Here is a 26659-nt window from a genome sequence, read left to right on the forward strand (position 1 = left end):
TTAGTGGATACCATGCTTATAAAGTTGCTATGAAAACATTTTTTAAGGGCAATTTTGTAAAAGATTCATCTGCTTCTTGAAAAGGGGCAATTACCAGCACTTAAGCAGAATACTATTTACCAAATAAATATTTCACACATTGTCTTCTGAAATGCAGGTCTTATAAATAACAAAAATGCATGTTTAAGAGAACTCTTCCATTCAGGGATTTAAATCATGTTATTCCCTTTCCCCTCTTTTAACACCTTCTTCAACAGGAGAGGAGAGCTGGTCTTGTGGTAGCAAGCATGACTTGTCCCTTTAGCTAAGCCGGGTCTGCCCTGGTTGCATATGAATGGGAGACTACATGTGTGAGCACTGTAAAATGTTCCCCTTCTTAGGGGATGGAGCCACTCTGGGAAGAGCAGAAGGTTTCAAGTCCCCCCGCCCCTGTCTTCTCCAAGATAGGGTTGAGAGAGAATCCTGCATGCAACCTTGGAGAAGCTGCTGCCAGTCTGTGAAAACAATACTGAGCTAGATAGACCAATGGTCTGACTCAGTATATGGCAGCTTCCTATGTAACAGGTTCCCTTGGGCCACAATAGGACTGCGGTACGTGTCACTGATATTTTTAACTGGCCATCCAGGTTTTTCTCACAAAAGAACATGGTGTCTAGGACTGGAGGGAAGCAGCCACCATGACCAATTTTACGGAACAACTGATAGCATCTTGGGGAGTGGGATGAAAGTTGTGGGGGATGGACTGCCTCACATTAAGTTAATGGAAACTTGTCATACGTTATCATATTTGGCCTACAAATGATAACTATCATTTGGCCAGTGGCAAGCTATTCAACTATTCTCCATGTAGTTTTGTGACTGCATATTCTTGTCAGTTTTCATTTAAACTGTCAGTCTTCATTTAAAAAGTAAATGCCAAGACTTTAGCTGCCACAGTTGCTTGGACAAGCCGGGAGTGTCTACTCTTCACCTATATATACCTCCCCATTCCCTTAGATCTGCAAGGTTGGGGGAGGCCTGCTTTATGTCCCTTCCTGTTTGGAGGGATGGGATTTGGATCCTCTGTGATGGCATCCAAGCTATGGAAGGCTTTACGTAGGGTTGCTCATATGGTGCTTACACTCTTGGCCTTTCAATGACAAGGAAAGAAACCCTGGCTCTTCAAAAAGGATTTCTTCTCTGTTGGGCAAACTCAGTGTTTTCTAATGTTTTTCATCCCAGCACACACTTACTTACACACACACACACACGATCCCAACACACATACCTTTGCAATGCAATCTATCTATCTAATTATCTAATGCGTAACCGTGGCTAATCCTGTGTGCGGCAGCTCTCACGAGAGTTTGTGAGAAGCAGCCGGGAGTTTTGAGAGCTGTGAGGAAGGAGGGAGACGGAGGAGGATGCCGCAGCGGTGGCACCATTGTAAGCTGCTTTGGAGAGTTATGAGAGCTGGCGAGGAGGGAGGGAGGGAGATCGAAGAAGAGTAGGCACCACTGTGAGCTGTCGAGGATATGGCAAAAATGGGGCCAATGGCCTCCTTGTGAGGACAAGAGCTGGTGGGGGGAAGGTAGGCAAGGGGAAGTTGAGAAGGCGGCAGCACTACTCCGAGCAGCTGAGCAGCCAACAAACAGGGCGCCGGGCTCCTTGCGAGTAGGATGAGAGCTGGAGGCGGGGGGGGGGTCAAGGAGGCAGTGGCACCGCCATCACTGTGAGTGGCCAAGCAAACAGCAAAAAAGGGGCTGCCAGGAGGATGAGAAATGCCTGCAGAGAGGGAGACTGGCTGAAGGGATGGGAGGAGAATGGCTGAGCCCTGAAATTAAGGGGAGGAAGTGAGAACTAGAGGCACAGATGCTCTGTGCCTGGGTCAGCTAGAATATTATATTAAAAGGTCTGTGGCAAATCCCGCCCACACAGCGTTTTACCAATCAGAGATAACAGAGTAGGAGCACCATGGTGATTGGGCAGTGGGAATTCCATAGGGAAGAAGAGCCTGTGATGGTTAATGTCAGTTGGAATGCAGCTGTTACTGGTGGGAAGATTGTTGAGGAGAGAAGAATGAAAATATATGGATAGTGGACGGGGTCTGGAAAGAGAGGGGTTGTGTGAGAGAAAAGAGCCTTCAGGAGAAGGAGGCTGCCACTGTGCAAATTAGATGAGGAAACAAGAGGAACAAGATCTGTTAACTCAGGAAGGAAGAGAGAGAGAGAGAGAGAGAGAAAGGAAGGAAGGGAAGAAAGACAGGGGAAGAGTGAGCGGAGGAGAGAGAGAAAAGGAAGGCAAGGCAAGGGATGGGCCTGGGCCTATCAGGGGCCTGAGTGGCCATAGTGGCAGCAAGGAAGGGCCTGGTCAACCGCTGCCTCTGTATGGAGCTACAGAGGCCATTGGCGGAGGAATGCAGGCAGGTGAGGGACGGGCCTCAGCCTGTCAGCATCCTGAGGGGTACAAGCAGCCATGGTGGCGGCAGTGAGGAAGGGCCTAGTAAACTGCTGCTGCTACTCCTGCAGAGAGGAGCAGGGCTCGGGTGAGGATGGGGAGATCTCTGGGGTTAGGGGGCTGCGGCTTGGTCAATTAGTGCTGACAACGCTGCAGTCATGACCAAGAGGGATGAGGGGGATAGTGCAAAGGGATGGAGAAGCAACCAAGAGGGATGGGGGGGGGATGGAAGCAACAAGATCGAGGGGGAGGAGCAAGAGTGCAGCTTAAGTGAGGATGGAGAGAACTCTGAGGTGAGGGGGCTGTGGCGGGGGTAAGAGAAGTAATCAACTACTAGCGCACAGATGCACTGTGTGAGTTAAGCTAGTTTTATTTAAGCTTCCTGCTGCCTCTTTATTCATACATAATTTTTATTCTTATTCGTAGCTGTACTTCATGCCCCTCTTGGAGCTGGTTCATTCCATAATGCACCTGGAAGGATTTGTCAGTTCTGGTCCATTGAAGACGTGAGCCAGCTCCAAAAGTGGCAGGCTTAAGTCTGCTATCTTAAGGGCTGAGGAGGACATGTTCTCCCTGGTGCTTTCCTTCCTTCCAAGATTTAATATACCGCCCAATCCACAGACTCAGGGTGGTATACAAACAAGAACAGCATCCAAGGGTTTAAAAAAAAAAAAAAAAAAAAAAAATAATAATAATAATAATAATAATAATAAAATTAAATATTAAAGGGCAAACGCCTGGCGGAATGTCTTCAATAAGGTTTTTAAAGGCTGAAAGGGAGGGGCAAATCAGCTTTAAAAGCAAGAAGTTTAAACTCCTTGCTTCTGGAGCTGACTCAGCAAGTCAGCTGCGGCATACCAACCAGCGTCTCGTAGCGCACCAGTGTGTCATGGTACACTGGTTGGGAAACACTGGGGTAACTGGATGCTTTTAATCACCACACTTTTACTTCTTTTATCTAGTTTCATTAGCTTTTTTTAAATTGATGACTGTGGTGCGGTCTATTATTCGTCATGGCTTTAAGATCATCCTGTACACCACTTTGCATGCTGTGTTTCAGCAGCAATTGGTTTATACATATGTAAATAAATGTAAATGTTATGGTAGCGTTTCTACTGGGCACCAAAATGAAGGCAAACAAAATATAGGTGCAACCCTTAAAACTTTAAATAAAATAAAATAGTGCAATTTCTAAAGCTTCCATTACACTTCTGAAGAACTATGTTGTGACCTTTCGACATCAGAGAAGAGTAATTCTCTCAAAACAAAACCTTTAAAAAGCAGGCCACAACTTACATTGCATTATGGAAGATGCTGGTCTTACCTGCCAGTTGTGGCCTAGAACATACTAAGTACATGAAAAATAGAGTTCTTCTAAAGTGCTTCTTAGTGCAATTAAAGGAGACCAACTTACAAATCTCCTGAGTAGATTGGCAGGCTAAAAACTACATTTTTGTCCCCCTTATTTAGTGTGACTGCCATATAATCTGGCACAGGCCAATTTGAACTTTTCAAGTATTTTCTAATTATATTTGGATGTATTTCTGCAGCTAATATATGATCTCATAATACACTTCCCAAAGAGAGTATACCCATATTTTTGCTTTTCAAAGTTAAGTTTTAGTTCACTGAAATGCATTAAACAAATAAATTTAAAATTATTAAGTCAAAACAGTAACCGAATTGGAAATTGAAGTTTTCTGCAAAATGCTACACACTGTTGAATGTATTGTACCAAGTATAGATCAGCCATGATATGGAGGCGCACCACTTAACAATATATTCCATGTCCTCCCCACACAAAACCCCTTCCCCAAGTTTACAGGCTTTACTGATTCCATCAGAATATTTTCCTCTTTCTGTTCTTCTCGGATTGAGAAAGTGCAATATGTTAACACCTGAATTTTAAATAGTGCGAATGCTGCTATCAGGTACAATTAAGCAAAGATGCTGGAAAGAATATATGAATTACATTCATACCAAAAAAAGAGAGAGAAGAGTTTATATACCTGTCCTGGCTGCTTGGCTGTGTTTGCAAGGAAAGCCAGCAGAGATTTCTTTTGTTCACCTATCGCACTGAATCTCTTTCAAAAGAAAAAGGGGGTGGGGGGGGAGAGAGAGAGAATTAAATGAGCAAAAGCAACTGTAGGCTCTTGATAAATAAAACTAGCTAAGGTGAAAACTTCCAATTAGAAAGGTTCACAATAACCAGTAATATATTATTACCACCAAAGGCTTTAATAGTCGACCACTTATTAAAAACCTGTAGAAAGGCAAACAAATGGGAAGCTAAGCCAACCCACCCCCCTTTCTAGCAAATGCTGTCCATGGCACAATAAAGTATTAGCTTTGCTCAAAAGGGGGGAACAAAATGAACAAATGCTTTAACATCCCACGGAAAAGAGATTTAGGACTGTAAAAGAAAGAAAGAGAGGGGGAAAAACCCCACTATTCCCCTCCAATTATTCTGCCAAGCATTCACAAGTGAGCTAGGGATCATAAGGTTAATTATACATTTAATAAGGTGTCAGGGAGATAACTGCTCGTTTCTTTATAAAAATTAAAATGTACAAAGCAAGTTCTCTTTAAAGTATAATTACCTACACTTATGCATACAAAAGGACTGATTTCAATCTCTCTATTTTATAAAAGGCTTTCTCTGCAACAGACAGCCAGTGCTCAAGAGACAAAAGTTAAACTTGAAAAAAGTTTATGTGACAGACCCAATAAATCAAGTGTCTATCCCATCTTGGAAAGTATAACCACCCCCCTCCAATCAAGCTATTTTAGTTTATGCTAAGAAGTGTCATCTTCAAAAATTTGAAAAATGCACACTAATTGTTTTTAAAAGATTAAGACATTCTGCCGATGCTAAAATCTCACTGTATAAGCAAACTCCACTTTGCCAAGTATGTAAGCACATAGACACACAATGAATTACTTTATAAGCAGAAACCAGAGACATCTGTGAATAAAAACGAATTCATCAACCCATTAAGAAGACACAATGTATATAATGCTGTCTTGTCAAGTTCTTGGAGATCCAAATGAAGCTGATCACTGCAAGCATCATTTCCCCACTGAACGGTGAAAGGAAACCAAGTTGAAATCCCTGTACATCATTCATTCATTATTAAATTTGTATCCTGCCTAACAGGTGCCACAACTCAAGGCAAACAACTGTTCTATGATGCAGCCTCTGACAAAATATGCAGTAGGCTTGCAAAAAGTCTTTCTCATTGTTTAATTCCATGTTTTCAAAGGAATGGTTCCAATATACATGGAGAAATGAGGAAGTATCTTCCCCTTCAAGGCTAGCATGCACTAAATTATTATACAAAGTCACAAAAGAATGGCTCAAAAGCCTTTTGGTAAAGCACAAACATGTAAACTATAGTATGCTGATGACATTCAAGTCTACTTCTCCATGTCAGCCTCACCGGGAAATGGCATAACCTCCCTAAAGGCCTGTCTGGAAGTGACAATGGGCTGAATCCAAGTAAGACAGAGGTACTTATTGTGCGGGGTCGGAACTCGAGCGATGGTTTAGAACGTCCTGTGCTGGGGTGGGACTATACTTCCCCAGAAGGAACAGGTACATAATTTGAGAGTGCTCCTGGATACAAACCTCAGAGGCGTAACTATAGGGGGGGCAGGGGGGGCACGTGCCCCGGGCGCCATCTTTTCTGGTCACATGGGGGGCGCCGCCATGACAATTTTTTTTAAATTTTTTTTTTAAAAATTGTTAATACAAATGTTTCCTGCTCAGTGCAGCAGCGCTGCAGCAGTCAAGGGAGCGCATTGGCGCCCCCTCCCCCACGAGCGGTCCCTTCCGCGCCGCCCGTCCCCCCCCATTGCTTTGCTGGTGCCTGGCAGCCAGTCAGTGGCCTGGCTTGGCGGCGGCGGGCGCTTGTGAGGAAAAACCTAAGTATAATGTAATATGTTGGGGGGCGGGGGGCATGGGGGGGGCGCCATTTCAGTGCTTGCCCCGGGCGCCGTTTTCCCTAGTTACGCCTCTGACAAACCTCTCCTTGGTGTCTCAGGTTAAGGCAGTCCTTTTTATCAGCTTTGATTGATATGACAACAATGTCCATTTTTCCAAAATAAATGACCTTAAAAGAGTGCATTTGTTGCACTCTTAAAAGAATGCTTATGTTGCAGTCCATATGTTGGTAGCCTCCAGGCTTGACTACTGCAATGTGCTCTGTGTTGGAATGCCTTTGTACATAGTCCGGAAACTGCAATTAGTGCAGAATGTGGCAGCCAGACTGGTTTCCAGGGCAACCTGAAGAAGCCATATTACTCCTATTTTAAAAGATCTTCATTGGCTACCGATATATTTTTGGGCAAAATACAAAGTGCTGGTTATTACCTATAAAGCCCTTGATGTCTTGGGTCCATGGTATTTAAGAAAGTGCCTCTGCCATGAATCCCGCTGTCTGCTGAGATAATCAAGAGAGATTCGGTTACAGTTACCACTGGCTCATTTGGTGGTAACTCGGAACCGGGCCTGCTCCATGGTTGCCCTGGAACATTGGAAGATGCTCCCTGCCAGAATAAGAGCTTCCCCATCTCTGGCTACCTTCAAGAAAGCTCTTAAAAGACACACTTGCTTCTTCAGATTTTTAGTTAAATTATTTCTACACTATTTTAATTGCTTCTGTTTGTTTTAATGATTTGAATTGTTTTATGTAAACCACCTAGAGATATTTTATATCAGACGGCACATAAATTCAATAAATAAATGACAGACATTATTCTGTGTAAGCATGGCAGAAGTGTAGAGCTGAGCACTGAATACACAATGCAGCACCTCAAGTATCCTTTCAGGTCTTATGTTGTAAAAAGAGTTTAAGCTATATGTGGAACATGTCTGTGCCTGAGGCAGTGGCTGAAAACCATTTATTTATAACATGAACATCTCACTTTTCTTCCATGGTGGAACTCAAGGTAGTATGCGCAGGATGCCTGGGCAGGCCCCCTTCCAGGCACTGAGAGAACTAGGCCTGCTGAGCATAAGCAATGTGGCTACATCACACACCTTCAGCATATGCCCTAGAAAATCTTCCAAAAACTAAAGTGTGGAGCTGCTTCCACAGCTTCTTGTCCCTTCCCCTGGCTAGCAGAAGTAGAACAAGCTTGCAATCATAAAAAAACATTCAGCTCAGTGAAATTTACTTCTACGTAAGTATGCCGAGTAAACACTCCATTGTAAACGGAATAAAACAACCTAAAGCTGTTTAAATGTCAGGCTCTAAACAGAGACTGGAGGATATAGATCCACTTGGGAAGCAGAATTTCTAAGAACAAAGTCCTATCTATAGAATGTCCTAGTCTAAATGTGCATTTTTTAAAAAACCTATTACATTTGGGATCCACCATGGAAAAACACTAGGCATATCCAAGAACATGGGCACGCCTAGTAGGATTTCTGAAGGTAAAAAAACAAAAACAAAAAACGCTGCAGAGACCTCTTGTCATACCAGAATCTGCTTTTTGAAAGTCGCCTCAGTTTTAAAAGTGATGGTGCCGTGAGACAAGCAGGGCTCCTGGTCAAGGAATAAACTCCTCTTGGGCACACAGTACCAGCTGCAAAGTTCTTTGAATCCTGGTCTATATTTCTCACCTGCACTATCACTACAGAGATATCTATCTCTATAGATTACAGCATTTCATCAATATCTATCTCTTTCCCCAAAGGGCTCACCATTTAAGAACTGGTGTGGAGCAGTGGTCACAGTGTTGGTCTGGGCCTGGGGAGGCCCGAGTTATGTTCACAGCCATGACGCTCACTGGGTGACTGAGTCAGTCACCAGCTACCAGCCTAACCCACTTAGAGGGCTGTTGGCAGGCAGGCATGCATCTTGTAATCTGGCATTTGACAAAAGGGCCACTAGGTAGCACTGTGTTTGGCTAGCATTTGCCCATCCTACCTTGCTGCTATTCAGTGATGTAATTGCAAATTCAGAAGTGCAGGTGCTCTCCATGACAGCTCCCATGGCCATGCTCACTCCAACAGCCAGAGAAGCCGAGAAGTACTGGCACTCCATCCCTGTGCATTTCCCTTCCACTACACCCCTGCTGCTATCACAATATTGCCCAGGCCTTGACAAACCCACCTAACCATCCCAAGGGTGGCAGGAATAAAAGGATGGCATACTCCAGTTTTGGAGGAAGGAACGAAGCAATATTGTGAAAGAGATACAGCTGAACTTCAATATCAGTGGGTTCACGTATCCACGGTCAGGTAATAGATACCCAACCTTGGCATATGTGTTCGGGGGAGGGGAAAATATTGACCTCATGTATCTGTGGGTAGGGGTGGCTGGAAATGAACACGGAGGTCATTTCCGGCCGCAATTGTGTGTTTTGGAGCCTCAAAATTTTGTGTTTTGGAGCCTCAAAAAGAAAAAACCCAGTAATTTATGGTCGATTGGGGGGCATTCCGGGACACAACACGACTCAGGGGAAGCAGCTAAGTATGGTAGGCAGCTTCCCCTGCATCCCCCACCCCCAATGAAATTAAATGTTTTGTTGATGTTTCCCTCCGACTGGGAACCTACCCCCAAATTCCCCATTAGCACAATGACTCAATATTCATGTTTCCGTATCCGCAGTTGTACTGTGGAACGGAACCCACGTGAATATCGAGGTCCTCCTGTACTTCATTTCAATTCAGTGATTTTCCATGTCCAAGGCACAAACACAGGTAATTCACCCTAACAGAATAAAGTACAATAATGATTTCAAATGTCCCTCATAATAATCCAGCACTATTACTAAACCCAGGGCTTATCATGTGATTAATACATTTGCAGTACCCATTTTAAAATATTGCATTCTCACAGACTGTAAGACGACAACCCAAGTACTGCATCTATAGTTTGTGTAATTATATAAGCAGCAGACACTGATCAAATCTCATCACTAACCCTGCCCCCAATCCTGCACATGTCACAAAACCTTCTGGTGACTAACAAGAGGGGTTTTCTTTCCTTTTACCCGTAAGTATTTAGCAGCTAAGCAAGAACGTATGCGAATGTAACAGTATTTACTATCAGAAATTGGTAACAGGCTGCAGTTTGACACGGGGAGTCTATACAAAAGCAGCAATCTTAGAGGATCACTGTGGTTGTTTGACTGCCACCTGCTGGGAAAGACTCCCATCAGAGCCTGTTTGTGTACAGTGCCAATGGCAGCTCTTATCACCCATGGTTCATTCTGCATATTTCTCAGTTTTACATTTAGCATGGTTATAGTGACATGAACACCGTTGTCTCATTCCCTGAAGATTGCCACTTAGAGAGAGGGAGAGAGAGAGAAAGGGGAAAAAAAGGGGGGGGGAGGTATCACAGACCAAAGGAGACCTGCACTTGTAAGTTAATGTGCTAGTGACCCAGAACCAAACAGAAAGCAGAGTGAGAGAGAAATCACATGAATAGATTGCGGTAACATAGACATATTGGACAGAAATACAAACCTTAGATATGGATTATCCTGACAAACCGTCATTCCTGTTTTGGGACATTTCACATAGGACTAACACAAAAGCACTGCATCCCACCCCGCTCCAAGACACGAAACACAAACCCAAATCAAAAGTCTGGTATCCAGAAAAGTGCCCATCTATAATTTGCTATTTTCAACTCAGGTCATGCCACAGCAATTCACATGCAACTTTAAGAGCACTAGCTTCAGCACATTCTGTGCATGGCACATTTAACACACCCTACATTTAATAATTTCTCAATTTACTTTTGACAGACTCTGGACATTGCTATCTTTTCTCCTTGCATATTATTACCTCTAGTAGAAGTCTGGCATCATCCACTCTTCCTGCATTTATATACTGAAGGAAAAGGTCTGTGACAGGCCTATAAATTCCAAAATGATTGGCCATCCGTTCAGCCATGGCACTCACTGAAAAATCAAAAGGATACATATCTATGTAGCTGCTTACAATTTTTCTAAATAGCTTTGTTTGCTGTTAAAAAAGGATGTTAAGGTTTAAACAGAAGCATCATGTTATACAAGTAAAAATAAGCACAATTAAGACACATTATCCTACTTATTTATGACCAATATGGGTTCAAAAAGCAGCTCAGAAAAAATGAACAATTTCATCAAACAATAACAATAGAAACTTAAATCAGAGCCACAAAAGTCAAAACTGGGGGTGTGGTGAAATGTACCCACCCCAAATTTGCCAGTGGCAAACTGAAGAGACATCTATCATATTTATATACTGCCCCAAACTTATGTCTCTTTAGCAACTTTTAAAATGTCTTTTCAGCAACTTCTTAACTGTGGGGGAGTGAAATTTTCATAAGGATTAGGCCATTTGCTTACTATTTACCACTGGTTTTTTTTTTTTTTTAAAGGAAGGAAAAACAACTGGTAAGTGAACCTAGCTGTCCCTCGTGAAATTACCCCCAATTTTGAGCTGCAAGTTCTCTTTAGGTCATGGTTAGTTGTTTTGAGCCCCAAATTCCTTCCAAGACCCATTTGCAGTTGAATGTGTATTGCAATTGCACCGAGTTCCCAAAGGAACCACAAACACACACACACTCTTCTACATCTGTGAGGTGGTTTTTCTACCTCAAAACACACACTCCCCGCCAAACCCTTTTGCAATTTCTGTTTTGGTACTTTTAAAAAAAAGATCACACAAATGACTAGACACATGTGTGGGCAGGAAGGCTAGTAAAAGTTTTTAATGGACTATATAAAGTTTATGTGGACTTATTTACAATAATGACTTACATCTTTCCAAAGCTGCTTCCTGTTTGTCATCAATCAACTTTCTAAAAATGAAGGCAATGCTTGAACTGGGGGCGTCAGAATGCAGCATTCCGGAGGTGAACAGGGGCTCAAGGTATTCTATGGCGCCATCAAGGTTATTACTGGTTGAGAAAGGAGACAGAAAATGTTAAGCTGGTTTAGTTCCTAATGTTAAGACTCTCAAACCAATAAAGCAGGTGCATGAATGTTTTATTTTATTACTGCATTAATATTACAAAGAGTAGCAATGTTAAAAGTACCCATGACTCCATTCATGCAGATATTGTCACAACACAAAGTGAAACAAATTCATGGCTGAATAGATAAAGTCAGCACTAACTCTGTTTCTTTCAGAAACGAACTCTGACCTGCTCTATGGCTGAGTAACTTCGACATAAAATGTTGCCTTTTTAACGGAACAAAGATGACTCGTGGTTAGTTACTTCTGAAGTAATAGAAGGGCAAAAATAAAACATCCAGGGATAACATCTGAATAATTAATGCAGAAGAAACCAACGAGTATTTTTATAATATTAAATTAAATATTTTCTTGAATTTTTCATAGCTGTCTTTTTGGATGCAAACACAGCGATATTAGATGTGATATGTTTAACAGCTTTGTCTGCACACTTTCTCTTTGGAGCACAATGCAGCAAAGAGCAACATATAAAGAAGTATTTCTGTTGTAAGAAATGTTTAAAAAGTGTCTCGTGCCTTGATAAAAAAAAGTTGTACATACAAAACTCTCAGGAGTCCAGTTGCAACACACTTTACATTGAGGCATCTTGTAAAAAATACCCGAGCTTAAGCTACTGACAGCTGTTGCAGGTTTTTTTAAAAAAATATTTCTTGTTTACACAGTCAGACAGGTGTTATTGACTGGTTTGTTTTATCCAGACATCGAGTCCTTCCCAAGGACCTGGGATGGCTGAATTTTATCATCAATACTGTTGGTTATTATAGATACCGTCGCAAAATATAGGCTGTTCCCAGTAAAGCTGCTTTTTGTAATTGGCTGATGGTGATTTCTGTGGCCCCTATGGTGTTGAGGTGCTCTTCAAGGTCTTTTGGAACTGCACCCAGGGCGCCAATTACCACTGGGATTATTTTGGTGCTTTTCTGCCACAGCCTTTCAATTTCAATTTGTAGATCTTTGTATTTTGTGATTTTTTCTATTTCTTTTTCTTCTATTCTGCTATCCCCTGGTATTGCTATGTCGATTGTTTTAACTTGTTTTTCTTTCTTCTCGACTACAGTTATATCTTCTATTATTATTATTATTATTATTATTATTATTCTCTTTCCAAATTTCGTACATTCTTTTTAAATAACCTCTTCTAGTTGGACTAGACTTGTAATAGCAGATCATTATTTCCTTGTTGGCATTTTTCGTATATTGTTTTCGGTTAAGTGACATTTCTTCCAGTAACCTTGCAGTCTCCAGCCCTGGTTGCTTATTATTATTATTATTATTATTATTATTATTATTATTATTATTATTATTATTTCTTGTTTACACAGTCAGACAGGTGTTATTGACTGGTTTGTTTTATCCAGACATCGAGTCCTTCCCAAGGACCTGGGATGGCTGAATTTTATCATCAATACTGTTGGTTATTATAGATATCGTCGCAAAATATAGGCTGTTCCCAGTAAAGCTGCTTTTTGTAATTGGCTGATGGTGATTTCTGTAGCCCCTATGGTGTTGAGGTGCTCTTCAAGGTCTTTTGGAACTGCACCCAGGGCGCCAATTACCACTGGGATTATTTTGGTCTTTTTCTGCCACAGCCTTTCAATTTCAATTTGTAGATCTTTGTATTTTGTGATTTTTTTCTATTTCTTTTTCTTCTATTCTGCTATCCCTTGGTATTGCTATGTCGATTATTTTAACTTGTTTTTCTTTCTTCTCGACTACAGTTATATCTGGTGTATTGTGTGGCAGATGTTTGTCTGTTTGTAGTCGGAAGTCCCATAATATTTTTACATCTTCATTTTCTTCAACTTTTTCCATTTTATGGTCCCACCAATTTTTGGCTACAGGTAGCTTGTATTTTTTGCAGATGTTCCAGTGTATCATCCCTGCTACCTTGTCATGCCTTTGTTTGTAGTCAGTCTGTGCGATCTTTTTACAACAGCTGATTAGGTGGTCCACGGTTTCATCTGCTTCTTTACAAAGGCGGCACTTGCTGTTGTGGATTTTTCGACTTTTGCTCTTATTGCATTTGTTCTTAGTGCCTGTTCTTGCGCCGCCAGTATTAAACCCTATCATTATTATTATTATTTTATACATTTCTATACCGCCCCAAACCAAAGTCTCGGGGCGGTTCACAATAATAAAACAATACAAAAACACAACACATTAAAATCAATTAAAATGCCAAAAAGCAGCCTAAAAACAAAAACAATTTTCAGTATTTAATATTACAAATGTTAAAAGTTAAAAGGTTAAAAGGCCTGGTTAAAAAGATGAGTCTTCAGAGTTTTGTGAGGAGTTCTGGGATAATTGCCAATCCAAATAAGTACCTGAATTCCAAAGACAGCAGGATTTTCTCCCCAGGAACTAGAAAGGAACATGGCTGAGCTTGTTGATAAAAATGGAATCTGAACAAGTAGTTAACTATGCTAACAGTATACTTGCTAGGCAAAAGAATTCTACTGACATTTTGTTCTATGTGGCAGAAAAACAGGTTGCTTACCTGTAACTATTGATCTGGTAGAGATCTGTCAATATCCATAAGCATGGGTAATGCGCTTGCGCAGGACCCACATGGTAGCATACCGCAGCTTGTTGAGGCGACCAAGTCCCGTCTATACGCCTTCAGCGTGCTATTTAAAGGCAGACTGGGCACCATGTTCTTCAGTTCTTGGACGACAGCTGTGGAGGATGATAATCCAGAATCAGGTGAGTTTATCATCCAAGGAGAATAGCCTGCACACTCAACACACACATAGCATAGCACTACAGCAGAAGGGTGGTCCAGGAGAGTCTTATGGATATCGATGGATCTCTACCAAATCTATAGCTACAGGTGAGCAACCTGTTTATCTGGATCAAGGTCCGCTGAGATCCGTAAGAATGGGTTTTTAGCTAGCCCCCCCGGAGGAGGGGTGCAGTAGTAGCTATTGCAACACCCACTTTAAAACACTTCTTTCAAAGCTCACTTCAGCAGCAGAGTGCACATCTACAGTTTAATGCTTGACGAAAGGTAACTCAGTGGACCAAGTAGCTGCTTTGCGAATGTGAAGGTTATCTCCAATAGGTGTGCAGCTGACGAAGCATAGGCACGGACTGAGTGGGCCTTGATTGCTTCTGGTGGTTGAACATTCGGTGTCTTGTATGCTAGCAGGATGAGTTCCACTAACCATCTAGACATTCTTTGTCTAGAAATACAGGAACCTTTTACAGAGGCTTTGTATGCAACAAAGAGGTGTTCAGTGGATCTGAAGTGCTTAGTGCAATCTAAGTAGTACAACAGCGCTCTATGGACATCTAAGGAGTTGATGGGTCTTTGAAGAATGTAGGGAGAACAAAGAATGTAAAGAGAACAATGTCCTGATTGAGGTGGAAACTGGACACTACTTTAGAAAGAAAATCAGGGTCCATTCACATTAGCCCTTTATCAAGATAGATCTTAGTGTATGGCAAGTCTATCTGCAATGCCGTCAATTCACTTACACATTTAGTCATGGTTATTGATAAAATTTATTGCTAGCAGAAAAGCAGTTTTCAAAGTCACCGGTCTGATGGAGGCAGAACTTGTAGGTTCAAATGGTGTTTCTGTTAAGTGTTGAAAAGACTAGAGGTATGCTCCATGGCTCAACAGGTTTGCAAACAGGTGGATACAGCTTTAAAAGGCCTTTTACGACATTCTGGGTTTGAAAAGAGAGTCTTTCCTTCATAGCCTGGATGTCTAAAGGATAATGCAGCTAAGTGTACTTTGAGAGATACGTTGGCTAAACATTGAGATTTCAGATCTGTTAGGTAAAGAAGCACATCTCTAACTGTGGCTTGATAAGGTTGAAAACCCCATTTCTTGGCATAAATTTTAAAATGGAGTCATTTGCTCCTGTAATTGTGTCTGGTAGAAGATTTTCTCTGGTTAAGGAAGATCTTATTCAGGAGTCTTTGATGAGAGTTTTGGTATCCAGTAAGAAGCCAGTGCCGAACTCTATGTTGAAGGTTGTGGCCTTGTATGAGGATGCACTGGAGTCGACGGCAAAGCCTTCAAGGTCGAGGCTGAAGGATGGGGTTCCGTCGACTTTGAGGGACTTAGTACCTCATCGTGAATAGCAGGGCGAAGCTGTAAAGCCGGATTTTTTCAGTTTGTTTTGAGAAGGACCGACAAATCTTGCATGAGGTGACATTGTGCTCTTCCCTCAAACAGATTACGCACAAATCATAGAGATCCTTGGAAGGGAGCTTGGCGTTACAGCCAGTGCATCTCTTGAAGGTCAGTTTCTTCTCAGGCATTTTAGGGTGATCCAATCCGTTGTCCAAGTCCATTCCAATTTCAGAAATATTGCCAGGGAAGTTCGAAAGCCGTTCCACACAATTAACACTAGAGTAGTACGAGAGCCATTTCAGTCAAAGCCAATAATCTGTCTGTTAAATCTTTCGCAGATAAACTCAGGAAAAAAAAAGAACTAATCCAACGAGAAGCAACAGCCTGAGGACTGCACGCAATGGTGGTTGGAAAAGAACTGAAGAACATGGTGCCCAGCCTGCCTTTAAACAGCATGCTGAAGGTGTGTAGGTGGCACTTGGTTGGTTTGATGAGCTGCAGCATGCTACCGTGTGGGTCCTGCACAAGCGCATTACTCATTCTTATGGATCTCGAACCAGATCCCATGCATCTCCTTTCCCATGAGATCAGTCAGAGAACTTTATATTTAAGAGGAGGACTGTTCATGGAAACATGTCCACAATAAGATAAAAGTAGTTCAGATAATTTGGATGACATTGGATACAGGGCTGTTGGGTAATATGACTTGCAGAACTGAACTCGTTGGCAAGGTTGCTCAATAGCATCTGAAAACGGATTAACTGACTCTGGAAACTGCCCTGCTCAGGTGGTACTTGGTTCTCTCTATCTTTATCGCTCTGTTTTAAATTTTCTTGCAGATCTTCTGCAAGTGTATTCTCACTAGGCCTATGTGCCTCAGGCATGGATACCTGCTACGTAATATAATCCTATGGAGTTTCTGAATGAGAGAAAACTATTCATCTACCTTGTAAACATTGGTATAAATCAGAACTAAAGAAGGGGACAGGATCTCCTAAGAAACCATTGCTAGCAGAGAGGTCTTCAGAAGGCTATTTATCTATCTATCATATTTTTATACTGCCCGATATGTACATCTCTATTAAAGCTTATTCAGTGCATTTGTCAGAGGGAGGGGTGAGTGGGTTCAAGCATAATGGGATAACATGGCTCACTGCTACAAGATCAAGCCTCAGTGAGACATGCGTTGGAGTGCTTCCCCCTCTGCTCTTCATGCTGAGGAAGGTGCAAGCTTTTGCTTTTGATATGAACTAAACTACAGTTCTGTGTTACTAATACTATGAATATTTATATACCGCTTTTCAACAACAACAACAAAGTTCTCAAAGCAGTTTACACCGAAAAAGAAGAAAGATGATTCCCTGTCTCAAAAGAGCTCACAATCTAAAAAGAAACAGAAGGAAGACACCAGCAACAACTACTGGAAAAATACTGTGTTGGTGTTGGATAGAGATAATTACTTTCCCTCAGCTAAATATAAGAGTCTTCACTTTAAAAGGTGCCTCTCTGCTGAGTTAGCAGGGAGTTACATATGAATCTGGGGAACCATGCTTTAGTCGAAACCACAGTTAAGTAAAACAAACCAGGATCAAACCATCATTTCAGATCCTTTTGTTTTGCCCAACTGTGGTTTGAACTAAACTCTAGTTCCTCAAGTTTGTATGTAACGTGCAACTACAGTTTAGTTCAAAACAAAAGCAAATGTGTCTTCCTCCCGTGCATCTCTAAGATTTGTTCTCGTAGCATGGACTAGGTTCCCTGTTATGTCTGAGCTCAGCCAGAGGCTTAGGTTTAAAAAAAATTGAAGCCAATTTGGATCCAATATATAAGCAAAGAAAGTGAAGTGCTATTAGAGCATTTAATGATGCCAGAAATGCATAGAAAAAGTGTACTGCTAAGGTTTGGGGATTATTATTATTATTAATAATAATAATAATAATAATAATAATAATAATAATAAAATAAGAATAATTTGATTTCTATAAAATGGCTCAGTGCAGTTTACACAGAGAAATAAGATGGAACCCCATCCCCAAAGGGCTCATAATCTAAAAAGCAAAATAAGATAGACACCAGCAACAGTCACTGAGGTACTGTGCTGGGTGGGGGTGGACAGGGCCAGTGTAATGTACTACTATGTTTCCAAATCTTATGCATATTATTTAATTTTTTTAAAAAATAAGAAAAAGTATACATGAAATACATCTTAGCATTCATAACACTACAAGACCATATTGCTCCCCATACTTAACATATGCATACAATGTGAAGTTTAAAAAGAATGTACTAACCAAGCTTCCATACAAAAAAAAAGAAAAAAAGAGACACAACATGTGGGGTAGGACTACTTGACCTACTTGGTTTTCATTTTCTCTTGACTAGCTGAGGTGACCATCTTTAAAGTAACCATATAATTATTTCTTATGCTATTGACAGTACCTTTTTGCTCAAATTTCCTTGACTGTACTTATTATTCCAAAACCTTGTAAACTTATATCACTCTCTTTCAAATATAGTCATAGCATTAACTTTCCCATTTTTTATTTTAATGAGTGCACTTATTTTCTCCATAAGCATAACCCACCATGTCTTCCTATCTCACTCTGCAATGCTTGGCAATCTACTTGACTTCTAATATTTGGCTATCAGCAGTTTTTCTGTTACCCAACAGTTACCACCATCTTTCTATTTACATTTTTTACTGAGCTTCTCAAATCCATTAAAGTAAATATTGAGGTTTACAGCCAAACAATCTCCTGTTATTTCAAATATATGTTGTATTTTACTTAGCCAAAATATTATTTTGACTGCCTTGCAGTCCCACCATATTCTTTAAAGGGGAGGATTCATTAGAAAATTAAGCACTTTTTAAAAAGTCAGCAAGATTCTGCATGATACTGTACTGACGATTAATGAAAGTGAGGTATACAATTTCTGAAAATCACATGTGTTCTAGTAAATTATAAGAGTGCAAGACAAATTAGAAACTTACTGATGCAAAAAGAAATACTTCTATCGGCTTTGTGGAGGTTTGCATTGTGATGTGAATTAGAACAGTACCAAGAGACTACAGACATCAGCCTGTGTCAAGGCTCTTTTTAGATAGGCACAATCTGATAAGCACACATTTGTCACTATTAGCTAACTCAAAATTCCACTTATTCAGTAATAACCTGGTGGATTCTCAGTTTCATTAAGTGGACTCCAGCTTCCATTGTTTGCTAGACAAGAAACCTCAACAGCAGTCAACTCTAGTATTCATTTATGAGTGAAGGGAAAATATATTGGTATGCAATGCAGCAGATAAGGTCATCATATTGCTTATTTTCCCACCTCATACAATGGAAGCGATAGCCACTACAGAGTTGCTTACTTCTTGATGTGAGCCAACACTTTGTTATTGATGAAAAGCATGTGTGACAATTTAATAGAACTGCTGAGATTCTCCATCATCTTCTCAACTGTGCTTATGCTCTCCAGATCTCCCTTCTGAGCCAAAGCCTGAACAAGCCGAGTGACAGCTAGTGGAATGGGCACGTTGCCATTTTCAAGGAGCATCTTGAGGGTTGAAATTGCATCTATTCAGGAGAACATTGAAAAGTGAAAAAGAAAACTCTTCATTCAAAACAGAATCTTGTTTTATGGACATTGCAAGACACATTTATACATTTAACAACAATGAGAGGGAAAAAGAGTGTTTCCCAAATCCTCTTCACTGAACCAATAACATACGTTCTTTTGTGAGATACCTAAAGAAAACAATTCATTAGGAGCATTTCATGTGGCAGCCACTAGAGCTTATCATGTCTGATATACAGCTTCAGCTAGCTTTGGGTTCTTGTTTTGAGAATGGTAACATGCCCAAGTAAAATCACTGGCCAACAAATTCAGCAGTTTTCCATCACTGGTGTGTGTTTGTGTGAGTGGTGCAACTTTTGGTAATTCCAATGCTTCCCTCTGCAGCTCATTGTGCTTCTTGAAAATATGTCCTATAGGGCTGGGGGATGCTCAGGGTCATATTTTCAGGAGACCCAGAGGGTTGTTTAGAAAGGGAAAGAATTGCCAAAAATCATGTCTCTACCCCCACCGCCCATGTGTGACAGAAAACCTGGCTGTCTTAGCACAGCCAGTGGACACATAAAAGTAGTTTTAATTGTCCATTGGGACGCTGTGAGTACAGTTTACTTTTCGTCATATTTCTGGTTCCTTCTCTTTAATAAATTCATGAAAAGATTTACATATTTGAAAGTAAAAATCAGACTTGTTTGAAAACTACATGTACACTACATGTTTTTGATGTCACTTTTCATTTGCTGGGACACAACCAGCAAAAAGCACATTCATCCATACAAGTATCCATACAATCCATACAAATATCAAAGTATAGTGTGCGCACGTACACACACACACACACACACACACACACACACACACACACACACACACCCAGTACGGTAGGATGGCACATTTTCAATTTGGAGAATGGGACTAGCAATAAATATTATTATGATCATGTTCTTTATAGGTAACACTCAAAATGACAATTCATATGATTTCTATGAATGTGCTTTTACATGTCAGTAGGTTGATATAGTAAATTCGTCTTAGCAGCATCATTCATTAGGATCTATTTCCAAAAATCTTGCATTGTGTATTGATAATTCTAAAACCACGGGTATCCTTGGATACATTCAAGTGAGTAATTATTGTTCTAGTTTTACAAGTTGTTCCTAATTGGCTCAAAATGAAAACCGAGCTTCCAGTTTTCACAGCTAAGGCCTGATTCAAAGCTAGCATTCATAAGATTGTGTGAAGTTTAAAGCACTCGAGGGGACCATGGCACTTCAAGCAATTGAAGTTGTATATCGGATCATAAAGAAATATGGATTTGCAAAGATGAACAGCAGGCTATCATGAGAGAGCATGTACTGTATATAGGTATATTCAAGGAGAATGCTCTTAAGATATTCTCACTTCCTTGCTAAAAAAACAACTAGCTTCCATATTTACAGTAACCAGTTTTGATTGTGTTATGGATTAGCAAGGCAATGCACACCATTTTGAACCACAGTGGTTATGCATTAATTGTTGCTAATAACGTGCTTTCAACACCACACACAAAGTTTATATTTCATAAGCCACCACCCAAATGAAAGCAAGGAGGAAAATGTATCAGTTTGCTTTCTATGCTAACAGACTGACTTATGTTATGGGCTATTGTTTTTGTTTTTGAAACAAGTTTAAAGCAACCTGTTCTGCCCTATCAAAACTATATTCCAAACCACCTGAAGGAGACAATGACATCAATTTGGCAAAAATCAAATCAGAGGCATGCTTATGTGACTGCCTCAGTGTTGTAAGGCATTTCATTTCAAATTTTTCTCTCTCTCATCCCTAAATTTGTTCTGGTGCTGCCGTTTATACATTGTAGCAAAGCAACAAACAACCATGGGACAACAGATGCAGAGGCAACAACCCAGACAACTTACTACCTATATCAGTAATTGTTGTGTCCTGTTTCAGGTCAGACATAGCATGCCTCTCTGAAGGTATACCTATGGGGCAGACAATCTTCAGTATTCTGCTTTAAGCATCAAGCTGGTGTACTCACTGGCAAGTATATTTACTCATGATCTGGTGCTATACAAAGCAGGGCATTATCAGCTTGCCATTTCAAGTGACAAGCTTGAAAGGGAAAACATCCTTCACGATGTTTGTACAGACAGTGCAAAGCTGATTGTGGAAATGCTGTGTTTCACATGGGTGAATATAAGCAATTCAATTTGCTGCTATTACAGGGGTGCAGAAATTCAGCCTCCCAGCTGTTGGACTTGAACTCCTATCATCCTCAGCCACAATGGTCAATTGTAAGATTGTAGTCCAATAACAGGTGGAGGGCAAAAGTTGTGAAGTCCTGATCTAAAGAATTCAAATACAGCTAGGAAGATTAAGAATCGAGCCTATTGGAAGAAAGGGGGATAAACATGATTAAGGCAGCAGAGACCTTGAAAGTGCATCCAATGTCTTGCTCTAGTACAGGGCCGCTCAACTTTGGCACTCCTGTTGGCCTACAAAAACAGTCCAAAAACAGCTGGGGGCCCTAAGTTGAGCAGGCCTTCAGTCTAGTAGGAGCTTCTCTGCCCAGCACATCAGAGGCCATTGGCAGGGGAAAGCCAGGATGTAAGTGGTGCAGCTGGATCATGGGAAAGTCGAGGGAGCACGCACACAGAGTAGGCACGAGTCATGGGGAAGGAAGAGCAGATCAAGACAAAGTAAGCTGAATGACTCAGGAAGCAAGTTCAAGGCACAGTCAAAGAACAGGAATCTGCTGACTAGCCTATCAACAGCTGCTTGCTGCTTCTTTTTGTAGTTTTGTAGATTCCTTGCTGCTAGAGGACTGAAGACAAAGATGCTCAAGTGAGGACCTCAGATGTACTTGCATTCCAAGACATAGGGGTGGGGGTGGGGCCTGAAAAGCTATTCCTGACACTCACTTCCAAAGTTGCTCTAAAGTAACTTTTCTGACTGTGAAAAATTCATGGTTAATTTAAGGGAAGAGAGATGCTTAGATCATGTCATGGGGTCCCCTTTGGATTAGGAGCCTATGACATGAAGATTTTTCAAGTTTTCAGAATAAGTATTAAATATGGCAAAACCTATGCTCCTGATCCAAGCTTTTGCCGAGTCTTACTGTGTGTATTATTGCCGGGCCATAAGAGATGCAAGTCAAATACACATAAGGGCACAAGGCTGGGTGAGTGAAAAACAAGGGGTGTTATCAGCAGAAACAGAATGAAGGAAGGGGAGGTGCTGAAGTTAGAGCTTGTGATGGTCTATTCAAAAGGAGCTGTCAGACAGATAGAGGAACAAAAGGAAAGAGAGCCTGCAAACAAATATGACTATTTAGTGGCATGTGAAAATGCCATATCTCCACCAGGCTTGTTGAAGTTCAATTCAAGATTTTAATTATTGGAATTAAGTCATAAAAGGACAAAATTTAAATTTACCAAAGCTCAAAATTACAGCATAAACTCCCAATTTGACCTTGATTCACTATTCCCCAAGTCCCTATAATAAATGTAGATCCCAAAGGGAAAATGACAACAGAAAGCAATTGAGAAGATTAAAGACAGGGGTGCAACTCTGAATTGGATGCTGTTTCATTATCTAAAAACAAATATATATATATTATCTTTTTGTAAGCGAAAATAGAATGGAGACTATTTTATTACTGACACCATAATGCATTAATTAATAGAAAAACAATGGTGCTGGATGTTTGACAATTTTCCTGCTGCAGTGACATTTTGATAAATGGAAGCCAAAGCAAATGTTAAGAGGTAACTTTAAAAATTGGCATAATAATCTATGTAGTTTCATAAATACACATGCTTATTTGGCATCAAATATTCCCAAAGAATCGGCACCCAACTCTTTCTATTAAAAAATGAATGTTAAGTGACCAGATTTTTACATGGTTCAGTTTACTGAACTTAGGCTCGAGCAGCCTGGCTTCTCTGATGCCAAGCAACATGTGCTGAAGAGATGGATGTAGTCGAACAATGAAATTGTCCACCAATGCATTCCCAGGCATTTATTTTGCTCAGCAATGCAAGATTAAAAGAAGCAAAATAGCACAATGTATGTTTCATTACAGTTGGTATTGCAAATTATTAAAAAGTATTAGATTAAGGTTTTTTAAAATCAATATTATAATCATTTAGTGCACAACCATGCACATTTAACACTCAATTTAACTCACTTGATATCTTGCACTACCAACACAATGTGCAGGAAGAAACTGCTGGGAATTGTTTCAGATGCTCTAAAGTATGTTAATTTCCAAAGCAAAATGACTTGTGCTGTGAATTTTAACGCACTTGAAAGCCTCTACTTTCTCTTGTTCTGGAGCACAAATTTTGCATGTCTGAAGAGCTGTGATTCATCTTAAGAAAACCCATCTTGTGTTAAATGGAACGGAAACTGGACTAAGTGGTCAAATGACAAGTACATTCATATTCAAGCTGTATTATAAATGCATGTACAGTAATTTACGTCTCTCAGCTACCACAAAAGGCGCTTGATAAGCAGGTAATTTGCTAAATGGACTCCTTTATCCAAGTATTCGAAGGGCGTTACAAGAAAAATCTGCAGAGGCATTAATGTGACGTAAAGGTCAAGCATTGTGACATACCTTTCAAATAATCCCGCCTAACTTGCGTTATGATGAGGAGGCTGCTGGCAGCATCGTTCAGCACGAAGCCCTTGATGTGGGTCTCAGCACTAAAAGAAGCAGACATTTAGAAAGGAATTACTGACATGCTTCTGATACGATAATAAATGGTTGAGCACCAAGGTGAAATTATAAAAACTACTGTTCGTATGTTAAAAATATTGCCGCAAAATATCGACCTGGAGACAGCTTTTGTGTTATCCTGTCAATGGTTATAGAAGGATAATTTTTTTGTGCATTCTGACAGATGACAAAGTTGGAAATGAGCAACAAAAGAAACAAAGTACAAGATTTTTTTTAAACAATCGGTTCAGATTCTTGAATGCTGACATATTAGATGACGAAAATAACTGCATGCCCAGCATTGTTCTGCTGTATCCTAAGCGGGATACTTTCTCTTCTTCTTAAAACAGTCACCATAATTATAAAATGTAAAACTATTCTTTCCACAATAAAAAAAGAAACATTTATTTTCAGCACTGTATATTTTAAATATAAACTAAAGGGATATTATGAACCAACACCATATCATTTGGTTGATTTAATTTTCAAATTTCTGTCATCTAGATGCATACAGGTTTTTTAAAATGAGACATGCTGCCTTAAAACTAAATTTCACTCATCAGTTCTGTATCCCTTACAAGGCAACCCCCCCCCCCATATAACTCTTTACAGGTCTGTGGCAGCAAAGAGAACTTGGCTTTAATAATATTGCTTAAAGCCTTTCAGGAAACATACACTGGGAGCAGACTAACCAGAAAATCCTTTTCCATTTTCATGTGCGTGCTTCCAAATGCCCTCAACATCACTAATGAAATTTAGACTACTTCTTTTTTTTAATATCTCTGGATAACTTTACAGGGTTCATTTTCTAGCTCAAAAAACCTCCACTGGACAGAGTGTGTGTAGGACAGCCATTTGCCATATCAACAATCAAGATAAACTGCAGTGATCATCTTGTGGCAAACAACTGAGCAGCCTACCTACTTGAACTTAGGAGCTGAGCGGATTGGGAGGTAAGCAGGGTCATTGCTGAATTATTCTCATCAATCCCAAGGAAATCCTTCATTGAGTACACAATATGACTATCCTCTCAGTCACTTTCAGCCTCTGGGGCCAGCAAATGCAGTCATTGGACTCAGGATTTTCTTACTCTCCCAACGAATCCCCTTAATCCCTGCCTAAGCACCCATTGCTCAGTTCCACTTTTTTTCCCCTTTGTCCCATCTGTCAAAGCCCTTAAGTCAACAATTCATGCATGAGACTGTAAATTACATATAACAAAGGATTTACTTTCTCCAATCTTCCAATCTTCAGTGTGATTAAATAGATGTTAGCCACTATTACAGAACTAATCCCTCATTCCAACAGTACTCCATTTCTATTTTAGAACCATACCTAAAATTCATTAGAATCCTAAAAGTAGGACTCTGGGCTGATGGAGAGCACCAGAAAACCCACATTTTCTTAAACATTTAAATTTAGTTATTTTAAATCCCGATACCAGATACAACATTAAAATTACCCTTTTATACTTAATAAAACAAAAAATAAACCCTGACTAGTTATTCCATCTCTTTTGTAAACTAGGCAAGGCTACTCCAAAGCAATCCCATCTTGAATTGTTCCCTAGTTTCTTATCCAGACTGCCTACATGAATAAAAGTTGTACATTTTTGCTGCTGCTTCTTGTATAGTTGGGTGATGGGGTCAGGTTTGTAGCTCCTGTAAACAGAATTCTGATTAATTTTACTGATTTGATTTGAAAAGCAAGTTCTAACCTCCCTGATGTGTTGAAAAGCAAAAATTTGAAAGACCCTTCTAGAATTGCTAGATACATACATACATATGTTGTCTAATCAATAATGGTATATTGCGTATTCTATGAATAATTCAATAGCCCTATTGAGCTGCACTTTTAACTAGGCGGGCAACCTTAAATATCCTTTCTTCTGACATACTCCACATACTGGAAGTATCAGAATAAAGCAGTAGCACAGTAAGGTTAGCAGTTTCTTTTATTTTGTGTGTCACCACCTCTCGTTAAGTAAGCCTGCAAGAGAAAAGGCTATCTTGCTTAGTGCTTCTGCAAGTCATTATTTTGTGGCTAACATCCATACATTTATATTGTTTTAGCAAAGAAAATTGAAGACTTTAATGATTTTAGACTTTGATTTTATTTTTAAATGATGTTGATATAATGTTCTGTTTTTATTTTTCAGCTCCTCTCTGTAAATCTTGATTTGGTTTAACTGTGATTTGTGGCATAAATTGTTTTTCTATTGGTCTTTATTTGTGAGTTTCTTGAGTTATCTATTGATTAAGTTTTGGTAATAATTAGTGTGCATTTTGTATTTTTGTTTCTGCATATTTAAGATAAAGTTATTTTATATCTATATCTATATATATCTATATATAAATAAATAAAAACACTTCAGAGCCTGGATATGTACACTGGTTGCCAATAAGTTTCCGGGCAAAATACAAGGTGCTGGTTATAACCTATAAAGCCCTAAATGGCTTGGGCCCTGGATATTTAAAAGAACATCGTCTTTGTTATGTACTCCACCCAGGGGCGGAACCACCATTGGTCGAACGGGTTCAAAGAACCCGGGCTGCCACCAATCAGGGGTTGCACCTCACGGCCCTGACACGTCCCCCATATCTGACATCAGACACGGGGGGTACTGGTTTCGCTCCCGAGCGGAGCCGTGCGGCCCCATTCGGGAGTTAAATGGCTGGCACTGCCTTTGCGGAGCGGCCAAGAGAGGCTCTTCCCAAGGAAGAGCCACTCCTGGCTGTGCCGCGAACGCAGCGGAGGCCAGGTTCTAACTGCTGAACGGAGCTGCGCGGCTCCGTTTGGGAGCCAGACCATGCCCCCTGCATCTGACGCAGGGGTGTGGCTAGCTCCTACATCTGACGTCAGA

The 26659-nt window shown here is 40.4% G+C and overlaps 1 protein-coding gene across 3 annotated transcripts in view; it reads right to left on the reverse strand.

The window, feature by feature from the left end:
* The window catches only part of LRPPRC (leucine rich pentatricopeptide repeat containing), a 215170-nt gene that overhangs the window by 7209 nt on the left and 181302 nt on the right, over positions 1-26659 (reverse strand). For all 3 annotated transcript variants that reach the window (XM_053311868.1, XM_053311876.1, XM_053311886.1), the window contains 5 exons: positions 23695-23783; positions 18874-19078; positions 11200-11339; positions 10241-10356; positions 4446-4520 (listed from right to left, as the gene is read on the reverse strand). In XM_053311868.1, coding sequence (XP_053167843.1) covers positions 4446-4520; positions 10241-10356; positions 11200-11339; positions 18874-19078; positions 23695-23783 — 625 coding nt within the window. The remainder of the gene's footprint in view (positions 1-4445; positions 4521-10240; positions 10357-11199; positions 11340-18873; positions 19079-23694; positions 23784-26659) is intronic.

The sequence above is a fragment of the Hemicordylus capensis genome, chromosome 1 (assembly GCF_027244095.1).
Source record: "Hemicordylus capensis ecotype Gifberg chromosome 1, rHemCap1.1.pri, whole genome shotgun sequence".
NCBI classification, from domain to species: domain Eukaryota; kingdom Metazoa; phylum Chordata; class Lepidosauria; order Squamata; family Cordylidae; genus Hemicordylus; species Hemicordylus capensis.